Below are 11,400 nucleotides of genomic sequence, written 5' to 3' on the forward strand. Positions count from 1 at the left end.
CAACTGCAGAAGAAAAATAACCTCCAAGATGCTATTAATCATTTGATTGGAGATGAAGGTTCTGTACTGAGCTTTGGCATTTTTCCTTCCTTCAGAGAAAAAAGTAGAGACAGAGAAAGAGAACGAGAACGCGAGAGGGAAAGAGAACGAGAACGTGAGAGGGAACGGGAAAGAGAACGGGAAAGAGAACGGGAACGCGAGCGGGAAAAGGATAAGAAGAGAGACAGAGAAGAAGATGAAGAAGATGCCTACGAACGACGAAAACTAGAGAGGAAACTGCGTGAAAAGGAAGCTGCATATCAAGAGGTAGGTTGGGATTTTTATGGTTCTTTGAATAAAAAAATGTTTCTGAGAATTGCTATCAAGTTGTCTTGCATAAAATAGATAATTCCTTCTCCTTTTCCTAAATACGTTTTTAATCCTTTGAGTACATGAACTGGGGCAGAATATGTAAGTCACTGTCAAAATAAACTTTTTATTCTGGTGTTTTAAATTAAAATTCTGCAAATTATTTGTAATACAGTTGTTTTAAACAACAATCCAAACTAACTTTGAAGTAGTACTGCTGTTCTTAATGTTCTTGAGGATTGGAGTGTATTTTCTTCTGTTGCAGCGTCTTAAAAATTGGGAAATTAGAGAGCGAAAAAAAAGTCGAGAATATGAAAAAGAGGCTGAGAGGGAAGAAGAAAGAAGAAGGGAAATGGTAAGGCTTATATTTTACATGTACACAAGGGGCAAGGGGATTGTAAAACGCATAGTTTCATGTGGAATCCAAGTTTTCCCTCTAAATGCATGGCGGGAAAATGTTAGAGATTTGACACAAGGATATTTTCTATTCCAAGTCCTCCTGTATGCTGGCTATGAATGGCAGTTGTAGAAAGCAGTGTTAAATTTTGTGCTGAAATTACAACCATAATCACAATTTACTCCTCAAAGTCATTAGCATAGAAGTATCTTACTGTTGCTTTAAGAATATTGCTTAGATGTAGGTTAGTAGGTCCTAATGTAATTTTCCTTAAAGAACCGGGGGTTTTGCCTTTTCATTTTATCAGAGTGGGAGAAAGTGTCTCCTCTCTTTCTCCCTCGCCCCATTCAGTGCTAGGCCTGTACCTTAATAGCGCATAGGCCGTACATTAGTGCCACGTGGTTTGTATTAGTACCACACGGAGGAGAGTGCTTATCCTAGGAGCAGCCATCGGATTTGTTTCTGTGCATGACTGTCTCAAAGAGCTCTTGCAACAAAGCAGTATGGATCAAATACACTTAGGCTGCCATGTTAAAATACCCAATGCTAGACTTTAATGCATTTGGAGAACAGGAACTTTTGATCCTCTTCATCTGTAATGTAACACAAAAAAACCCAAATTAAAATATATATATATATATATATATATATGTGTGTGTGTGTGTGTGGTGTGTGTATGTGTATATATATGCAAATCAGTGACACAATCCCAGTGGACCTCTGGATGCAGTACCAAAACTTTTCCATTTTCTGTTTGGAAAACTGTATTTTTAGTTTGAGGCAGAGCAGATCTAAAATTAACTTGCAAATAATTTTAAGAAATTTTAAAGTCTTGGAAAGAAAACCAGGAATCATTATTTAAGTTGCAATTCCTTGCAGGCAAAAGAAGCCAAACGGTTGAAAGAATTCTTAGAAGATTATGATGATGACAGAGATGATCCAAAATACTACAGGTATCTCTTTGTATTGATTCCTAACAATAAAATCTGTATTGTTCATTTTAACACAGTTATGGGGTTTGTTAGCAGAGGCTTATGGAGTTTATATTTGACTGGCACTGTAAGGGTTATAATTACCTAATTTTTTTTCAGTGTCACTGGATGAGTGTCAGGGAAAAGGGAAGCTCATTACTTCTACTTGTTAATGCTTGGGAGTAGCTGCTCATTCCTATGACTACTTTTGGGTGAGGCAGGGCAGTGGTCAGTGTAATGTCAAAATAAGGTGCTGGGAGCAGGGAGAAGGGAGCAAGCTTGCCTCTAAATAATTCACTGCAAGATAGCTGTAAATGGCATGAAGAACAAGCTTGTTAATGTAAGCAATTGGGAATATCCTTCAGCATGGGACTAAGTAACATTTGCATTAAACTAATTTAGCACAAGTGGTTCTTGTCAAAAACCTATAAAACTTGATTCTCTCTCTAAAAAGATCAGCCACATTCTCTACCTTGGTTTAATATGGAGAGGTAGATTTCTGTGTAGTAAGGTTGAGAATTGGTATCTTAGATTCTTCTATAACAAAAACAAAGGATGCCAGATGCTCTTATGAATTTTATTTTTATTTAGTGGGAGATACAGCTCTATGAAGTTTTTCTTGTATTCTGATACAAGGCTCTCACTGAGATATTCTTTCAAGTCCAAAATATGTATCTTTTGTAGGGGTAGTGCTCTTCAAAAGAGGCTACGAGACAGGGAGAAAGAGATGGAAGCAGATGAACGAGATAGGAAAAGGGAAAAGGAAGAATTAGAAGAAATTAGGCAGCGTCTTCTGGCTGAAGGACATCCAGATCCAGATGCAGAACTCCAGAGGGTGAGTAGCTGTTGGCCTGACAAGAAAACAGAATCCTTCGTATTCTGGTTGCCTTGAGCAAAATTATGTAAGAGATCTGATACTTACTATTTATTCACTTTTTCTTAAAAAGAAATCCAGATAAGCAGTAAGAACAGTGGAAACAAAAAATAACTTTCCAGATCCAGATTTGATATATTGAAAACAAATCTTAATTAATAGGTATTTCTTAAAATAGTGCCAATAGTTATGTGTATTTTTCTTGACTAGCAGTCTTCTAATGAGGAGGATCTTTAGATTCTTTTCAACCAGTATGGGTTTTGAAAGGGCTTTTTTTTTGCTAATTGTCTCTTTCATTGTAGATGGAGCAGGAGGCTGAGCGGCGTAGGCAGCCACAAATAAAACAAGAGCCGGAATCTGAGGAGGAAGAGGAAGACAAAGCAGAAAAGGAAGAAAAAAGAGAAGAGCCAGAGGAAGAGGAGGAGGAGCCTGAACAAAAGCCCTGCCTTAAACCAACTTTACGACCCATCAGTTCTGCTCCATCTGTTTCTTCTGCTAGTGGGAATGCAACTCCTAACACACCTGGTGATGAATCTCCCTGTGGCATTATTATCCCTCATGAAAATTCACCTGAACAACAGCAACTGGAGGAGCATCGACCCAAAATAGGACTTAGCCTCAAATTGGGCAAGTTTGCATTTTATTTCAGTCTTCCATATAGGATCAAAATGAAAATTGTCAAGCTGAGTAGCCACATGGTTTTCCAAATATGTCCTATGTCTTGATGTACTTATATCGAGTTGTTGTTATCCAGATGCTGTGCTTGAGTTGTCCTATCCAGAAGATATATTTTATAGACCTCTCTTCATCCAAAACCCTGAGGGCATAAAAGGAGGGAAGGTTAGGCATGTTCAAGGGTTAATTTTTAGGAATGTTCTGAGCTGGGATTGGTTATTTTCACATGCTCTTTCACCTTAAAATATATTTGTAAATGTCTGTGTCAAAACTCATTGCTACTTTTCATTGGTGTAAGTATATGTTAAATTTAAGACTGAGGTAGTTCTTACCTTTATGTAAGACCCTTTTAAAGAAGAAAAAAAGAAAATTAGATTTTTTTTTTTCTTCCTTTTAGAATATCACAATGAACTGATGACAGTTGTGAGTCAAATATGAGTGTGGAGTTCCTTAGTACTTTAGCAGTTTACTGCTGTTTTAAAAAAATGTAGTTCTGAGCAGCAGAGCTAAGAATATTTGTATTCCAGAAGGTGTGTGCATTCATTATTTTGATTAAATTATGCCAGACTGCACTTTGAGCTCACACTGTGTTATATCTTGAATGATGAGAGACTGTATAGTATTAGGCTGTTTAACACTTTTCCTGTAGCAGGATCCATTGCAACCTTTCACTTCTCTACTCTGCCTTTGCTACGGTTGGAACTCGGCTATAGTGTTCTCTTAGAGAGAGTGCTGACTGGTTTCAGTGCAGAGAAAGAAGGTTCAAAGTCTTGCACAGACTCCGTTAGAGGTCTTTATCTCCTTTACCACTTTTATAATAGAGTTTGAGAGATTAAAAAACAGTGCTAGGCATTCACAGATGTTTATGTAGCATACGAAGCAATATTCCTCAAGTAGTGGGGGAAGAGCAAACTAGCTTCAGTTGCCGTTGACAATTGTGTTGTTCTGTCTTTTGGGCTGTAGGTGCCTGCAATAGTCCTAATCAGCCCAATGCGGTAAAAAGGAAGAAGCTTGCTGTGGATAGTGTTTTCAATAAATTTGATGATGAAGATAGCGATGATGTGCCCCGGAAAAGGAAACTTGTTCCCCTAGATTATGGAGAAGAAGATAAAAGCAATATCAAAGGCAGTGTCAATACAGAAGAAAAGCGCAAACATATTAAGAGTCTCATAGAGAAGATTCCCACAGCAAAACCAGAGCTCTTTGCTTATCCACTCGACTGGTCAATTGTGGATTCAGTAAGTTGATTTCATTTAACCATTTTTAAAAAGGCTTCATTTTTCCAAGTAAACCTTATAATTGAATAAAAAAATAAGGTTACTGGGACCCCAGTGGATTGGAGCATGATTGTCAAATGGAGACAAACTTCAGTCCTCTATTTATTGTTCATATACAAGTCATATTTTGAAGTATGCCTGCTTATTTTTGTTCGGTCTTTCTTGAACTGCCACTATGAATTGTCAGGCAGTTTTACGGAAGGAGGGAAAAAGGCCCTGTAAAAACATGTTCGAGTTGCTGTCAGAAATACTTGCAGATGCCAAATCTGTAAGGGTTACATCATAGATAGCAAAATGCATTTTCTGCTAAATAGCTGTTTGAGTCTTCTAGGTGCCTATTGAGCAATTGTCACAACAGAGTGAAGTTTAATGTAATGATTCATTTTGGTTTTGTGTTTTACTCCAGACACTAATGGAACGTCGAATTAGACCATGGATCAACAAGAAAATAATAGAATATATTGGTGAAGAAGAAGCCACACTAGTTGACTTTGTTTGCTCTAAGGTTTGTATCTTCTGCGTTCTCTGTGGAGTTTGGGGTTTTCTCCCTATTTAAACTGCACCAGTGACTGCTAGATCTGTATTTGGAAGCAGTGTGTTCTTAGCTTCTCAGTAACCTGTGATACTGTTTAGCAGAGACAGTTGGTGTACTTGGAATTGATACCTACCATAATGTTTTACAAGTGCAGCTCCTTTAATGCCTGTGCACGTTATGGACATGCTGCATGCTCTGGTATCTGTTAGAGAAACATGGAATCAGAGAAAGAAATGATCAGTTGACAAGAGCAGCTGTTTTAACTGATGGTTTTATCATGAGATTTCAGAGTTAGTATCTCATTTGCCACTAAACTTTTTTAGCTTAAAAATAGGATTCATGGGAATGTAGGGGAAAAGAGCTATGATTCTTATATAACTTTTTGGATTAACTAGATGAATTTCTTAAAAAGCTTTATAGGCGTCGTTAATTTAGTAGTAAGCAAATACTAAGGTTTTAGAGTTAGTGTTAGAACTCCTTCTGCTAAACCTTTTAGCCATTGCATGACTTGTTTAAACTAAAGTCTGTGTAGCTTCTTCCATTAAGTTACAATCTAAATTCTTGTAAGTTGCCTTTTTTAATCTCTCAGGACAGGTCTATATTTTTTTATCAATAGGGAATTTTGAAAACTCTAAAGTTTTCATGGTGCTCGTGTTTATAATGGCTTGTCTTGGTTTACCTTGTGGGGCTGCTGTATGAGAGGCAAAGCAAGTCTTGAGTTTTGTGACATGGTTGATTAGCAGAAACTCAACAGCAGAAGTTGAGTATTTGCCATGATTATATTATATACGTGTGTGTGTGTAATTATATAAATAAATGGAATTCTATGGTATTGAAAGACAACTTACTTGGTTATGAAAAAAGTTTTAATATTTAACAGGTAGATGGGAAATCCAATTCTGAGGATTGATACAGGGAGAATTTTGCCTCTGTCTTCCATTATCAGTTTATTGTTGAAGGAAGGGAAGCTTTTTCCTTAAATTAAGAAAGTGTAATTGGAGACATAAGAATAGGTAGCAAATACAGGACCTGTGAATCTCTGGAGCTTCCTGGAACTTGTTCCTCAGTAATTGGCCATAAACTTGCACTTACTATGATGGATTCTGATGCAGCTTAATACTGGTGTTTGCCACAGCTATTACTGGAACCAGATGAACGTGCAAATACTTCTTGCATGTGCAAAGCATTCAGAATTCCTTGGACATAACTGGATTTTGTCCAAAATGTGTATAGGGTTTATTCTAAGTTTTCAGTCTAAAAACATTCATTTCTTTCAGGTTATGGCTCACAGCTCACCACAGAGCATACTGGATGATGTTGCCATGGTAAGCAGAAATTCTGTAACTAATACACCTTCTACATTTTACCGAAGCTAAAACTCAATTATGCAAAATAGCAAGAGTCTGTAGCAGAAATATTTGGCTTTTGTAGAACACACACAGAAAACATGCATTAGATATGATTAAGCACAGGTATTAAGCACATGCTAGCACAGGCATTATTTTACAGCTGCAGTACCTAGGTACAAATTATTGACCCCTCTTCAGAATTTCTCAGTATTCAGAAACAAAGATTTTTGTCCCTAAGAGCAGATGTCAAAATCAACAATAACAGAACTATATCAGAAATAAAATCTTTTATTCCTTCTTGTTCTTGTAAGTAGATTTTTATTAGTGGTTTAGCCAGTCTTTTCCTAATTAATCATCAAAAGGTGATTTTCTGTAGAAGAGTAAAAGCTCTTTTTTGCCTGGTGTTGGAGGAGAGAAACTTTAGGAATTAAAGCTACTGTTTCCCCATGTCTTCATACACTGAAAGGTGAATAAAAAGTAATTGTCTACTCTCTTCCAGCAAAGGAAACTTGGAGGCAAAGTTGGTAGGAGCCTCATGCATAGTAGAAGATGGTAGATTGGTTTTGGTGTGACTAGTAGGTGGCTTGGGGAGCTTCTGAAAGATGTTGTGGATGCCAAAAGAATGTATGGATTAAGAAAAGTCTAGATAATAAGTTTGGGGAAGAGAAATCATTGAGAGTTTACTTAATAAATATCCAAGCAAATTCCAAGCTGAAAATGAGCTGAGATTATGAGTTAATTTAAGGGAAAATACCACATGTGAATGTCCTGTTCTTGCATTCTTTCCAAGCCTGCCATTTCTCTGCCTCTTCCCAAACCACTTTTGGATACTAGCTTACTGATGCTTTTATCTCTTAAATGCTCAACAGCTGCACAATACAAGTATGTAATTAGAGCTCGGTCAAGCCAAAGATAAATGGTGGAGAAACTGACCAGAGTTTTGTTTGGTCCCTCTCTCAAAGGCTTGTATTGTGCTATATTCACTTTGTACTTCTGATGTGTCTACAATTAGTCTTTGCAACTGGAATGCATAACCTAAAAAATAATCTATGAAATGTGTATTTCCTACAGGTACTAGATGAAGAAGCTGAAGTTTTCATAGTCAAAATGTGGAGGTTGTTGATATACGAGACAGAAGCAAAGAAGATTGGCCTAGTGAAATAAAGCACTCTCCTTGCTTCTAGGGTTCCATTTCAATTTTGGGCTTTTTTTTTCCCCATTGTTCAGAGACTTTGAATTCTCTCTGTTCTCAGAGACTTGAGACCTGTATTTTTTTATGTAGAAAATGTGAATTTTTTTGTCCTCTGCTCTGAGGCCCCTTTTACCCTTCTCAGTTAGTTATTGAATCCTGCATTGGTTCTCTTTATAATACACGAGGTACAATTACCGGTATGTTTTATAAGCTGCAGCTACTGTACATGCTCTTTGGTAATTTTGTTGTGTTACTCTAATTCTTGTAAATATTAAAAAAAAAATCCCTGTTTTGCAAAACATTTGCACTTAATGTGGAACTATATCAGTTACAGATGAAGACAAAGGATTTTGCTGCAAGTTTATCAGTGTTTTTTGAGGGGCATACTTTCCCTTTTGTTATTTAAGGAATGATCAAAATATGATTTAAAAATAAGTGGCTTGAGCTGTTTTTCACAGAACAGCTTTGTGTGTTCATTTGATCTCTTCATCTGAGTGGAAAAGGAGTTCCTTCAAACTTCTCATTCTAATGTGAACCAGTAGTAGTCCTGGTACTTCGTGGCCCATTACGAATTACTGATGAAGCTGGGAACTTAATCTCTTGCAGATGCTCTGCTTCTTTCCCAGAAAGTGCAAATCACGGGAAGTTTATTTGCTCAGTTAAAACAAGAGCAGGATCTAAATTCAGTAAGTGCTATCTAATGGGGTTTTTTGTTCTGCTTAGTTTCATTTTAGCCCTTTCCTACTATCCCTTATGTCTCCAAAATAATCAGATGGCTTTTTTTGAAATAAATTATTTTTTTAAACTTTTTTTTAGTATTTAGAAACAAAACAAGAAACCCTGTTTGGATGTAACTGTCTCTTAATTAAAAAAAAAAAACCCAACATGAAAACTAAACCATAAGTTTTCAAACTTTCAGCTTTTCAAGCTGAAATCTTGTTTTTATCCATACTGTTAAACTAGCCCTGACTTTTGTTTTCTACTGTATGCAGTCTTTTGTCCACAAAAAGAGGGTAATATTTTCCTGCCTTGTTTGTATGTTTTTTTATAAATAGGCTGATATGGTATAAATGATGACATGTACTGTAAACTGCATTTTTTTTATCTCATACCTGGGTAAGAAGTCAAATCTATAATGTGCTGTGAGCTGTTTTGATTGCAGGAGGACTGTGTTCCAGGGAGCAAACTGTCTCAAAATTATTTTTAATTTTTAAACACAATTCTTAATAGCAAACAAATTAAGTAAAGGTGTTCCAGTATCTCTATATTGTATTTAACTGAAGGATACAGGTTGACCTGTTCAGAAAACATAACTGTGACCTTGAGTTACTAGTTCTTTGTATCTGGAGAGGACACTTGAAAACACTGTTCTTAACAAATGGGATCGTGTAAAGGTTCCACCATGTAAATATTCCAGATATTAAAAATGTATATATTTGATTTAAGGGTTGATATTCTTTTGGAGTCTTACGCAGCATGCAATTGTATTTAACAGTGCTTACCAAGTCAATGAGTGTTGCCAAATTAGGGGTGAGTTTTTTTTTTTTTAAACTATCTTCTCTTTTTATCAGATGGCAAGAAACCTGCAAATTTAGATGTGATCCCCATTTATCATCCCTGTGATACTACACACCACAAAGTGTTCTTTTTTAACTTGAAGTGTCCCACAGATGTTACTTTTATGCCGTGCTTGAGTTTGCATGAGAATGTTTTGGTTTGCTTGCTTATATGCTGCCATCTTCCTATTTTTTATGCATTTTGATGGTACCCTAACAAATTACTTCCCTATTCTCCTTACAGTTCTGCGTCACCATTTACCAAAAAGTTTTCAAATTCTAAATAAATTCAAAACTTGTTCTGTTTATAGTAAATACAGCAAAGAGGGAGAGGAAACTCCGTGAGTGCCTTTTGACCTGGTAAATAGCATTCTCTCTCTTGCTCTCATTATTAGTAGTTAAACAAGACAAATGTGACAAATGCATTGTAATGTCACTGTGTGACAGATTGCCCAACATCCTTATACAGATTCTTCAGTTAAAGGTCAAGTTGGGAAACTTCAGATTATTTCTGCCCTAAAGCTGTGTGTGCAATGGACATAAGCTTGTACTCTTCCTTTCCTAAAGAGACTGAAGGTGCCTGGGTGAGAAAGACATGTAAACTTTAAGCTGGAGTGTTAAATATCTAGGTAAATAACTATATAGTATCATTGTGAAATCATGAAAAAAAAATCAATTTTTTGGAAGTTGAGGTTTTCTTCAGTAGTGGAAGAGGAAAGGAGTGTTCTCTAGAGCATCTCTGGTTTGGCTTATCAGCTTTTCTTCTTTCAGAATGCAAGTATAAAGTCACTTCTACTTTTACCTCTTACTCAAATTATTATGTCTCAGTGATAGTGTGTCTTGTGTCAGTGATGCTGGGGAATAGAACACAAATTATGTACTGCTGAAGTTCTTGGTATAGAAAGCAACTTCTGTTAATTGTCAATATGCGGTATGTTATTCCAAGATAAATTTGGAAAATCTGGGGTAGAAAAAGCCTTTTTTGCCAATATGACAACATTTCACTGTCTGAATACATGATTTAGTACACACTATATGTGTTACATTAGTGAATGCACAGATCAAGAGTATGTTCAGGATGAGATATATCAGTAAAGTATGTATGTTGCCACCAGGTGCTCAATGCATGATGTAATAGTATGACCCATACTGTGATGGAAAGTTACTCCAGAAGTTCCACATATTGTGTAATGAAAAAATACCAATATTAACACAACAGAACTGGATATATTTGTTGATCTGGACCTCACTGTGGAATAAGGCTTTACAACTTCATGTAACACATGCTCTCCTGATAATCATTCCGTGTAACTGTGATTCGGTGTTTGGAATATGTGAGTACAAAATACAAAGTATTATTTTTCTTCATTAATATGCACTGGAAAGAAATGGGAAACAAGGAGCAAGTAAGATCGATTGCCAAGAATGATATATTTTTATATTACCTATAAGTTGGTGAGAGACTTTTTTGTTCTTACTTAACCTGCTCACTTTCTGATTTGGTCTTTCTAATCTTGGCTGTTTCCTTCCTCCATTCTCTTTAAGCAGGAACCTGTATTTAAAATAATGATCTAGCTAGATGATCATGGCTCTAAATGTGGACAAGGGAAAGATCCCAAACAGTGAGTTTAGCTTCTTAGTGAATTCCTGTGTCTTACTACTGATGCTTTCCTGTTACTGAGAGGGAAGTAGACCTTTCATGCTCTTATTAAATGGAGTTTCTAGATAGCTGCTTGCAGGAGTAGTATTTCGGAACATGGATACACTTAAAACTGCAAGCTGATGGTTTTTATATTACAATTGAGTCTCACTTTTTCATTTTTCTATACATTATCCTGGGTAGGAACATTGAATACAACATTTAAAATTAGTACACAGTCATGCAGGGGGAGCAGTATATATATCTACCTTTATATGTACCTTTAGTAGACCTTTCATCACAGATGAAACTGATACTAATAATAGAAAATAGTTTGGTGTAGCTGTATGCCATGTTTGGTTGGGTTTGGGGTTTTTCCACTTTTAAATTACAAGTAGTTTTATTTTATTAATGGTTACACGTCACTTTCAGTCTAAAAATGGCTTCTTTTATATGCATTTCATATGAGCTACTGGAAGTCAGTATTTGTGTTGCAATGCTTGCGTCAAACCTTTTATGTGCAATAGTTCTGTTGCACTTTATTTTACCATAGATCTTCCTGTAGTGTCGTCAAATACTGAAATACG

General features: G+C 36.2%; 1 protein-coding gene and 1 long non-coding RNA gene across 4 annotated transcripts in view; one reads left to right on the forward strand and one right to left on the reverse strand.

Moving 5' to 3' along the window:
• The window catches only part of RBM25 (RNA binding motif protein 25), a 33,407-nt gene extending 24,344 nt beyond the window's left edge, over positions 1-9,063 (forward strand). For all 3 annotated transcript variants that reach the window (XM_085062238.1, XM_085062240.1, XM_085062239.1), the window contains 9 exons: positions 96-306; positions 614-703; positions 1,625-1,698; positions 2,401-2,551; positions 2,893-3,217; positions 4,229-4,503; positions 4,949-5,047; positions 6,355-6,402; positions 7,498-9,063. In XM_085062238.1, the coding sequence (XP_084918364.1) occupies positions 96-306; positions 614-703; positions 1,625-1,698; positions 2,401-2,551; positions 2,893-3,217; positions 4,229-4,503; positions 4,949-5,047; positions 6,355-6,402; positions 7,498-7,590 (1,366 nt within the window). In that variant the 3' untranslated portion in view covers positions 7,591-9,063. The remainder of the gene's footprint in view (positions 1-95; positions 307-613; positions 704-1,624; positions 1,699-2,400; positions 2,552-2,892; positions 3,218-4,228; positions 4,504-4,948; positions 5,048-6,354; positions 6,403-7,497) is intronic.
• Positions 3,214-11,329, reverse strand: LOC146436334 (uncharacterized). Its single transcript, XR_014852635.1, has 3 exons — positions 10,666-11,329; positions 5,211-5,279; positions 3,214-3,407 (listed from the first exon to the last, which is right to left on the reverse strand). It is a non-coding gene; the product is annotated as an uncharacterized LOC146436334 (long non-coding RNA).
• Between the last annotated feature and the right edge of the window lie 71 nt (positions 11,330-11,400).

The sequence above is a fragment of the Lichenostomus cassidix genome, chromosome 5 (assembly GCF_008360975.1).
Source record: "Lichenostomus cassidix isolate B80296 chromosome 5, HeHo_3.0, whole genome shotgun sequence".
In the NCBI taxonomy this organism is placed as follows: domain Eukaryota; kingdom Metazoa; phylum Chordata; class Aves; order Passeriformes; family Meliphagidae; genus Lichenostomus; species Lichenostomus cassidix.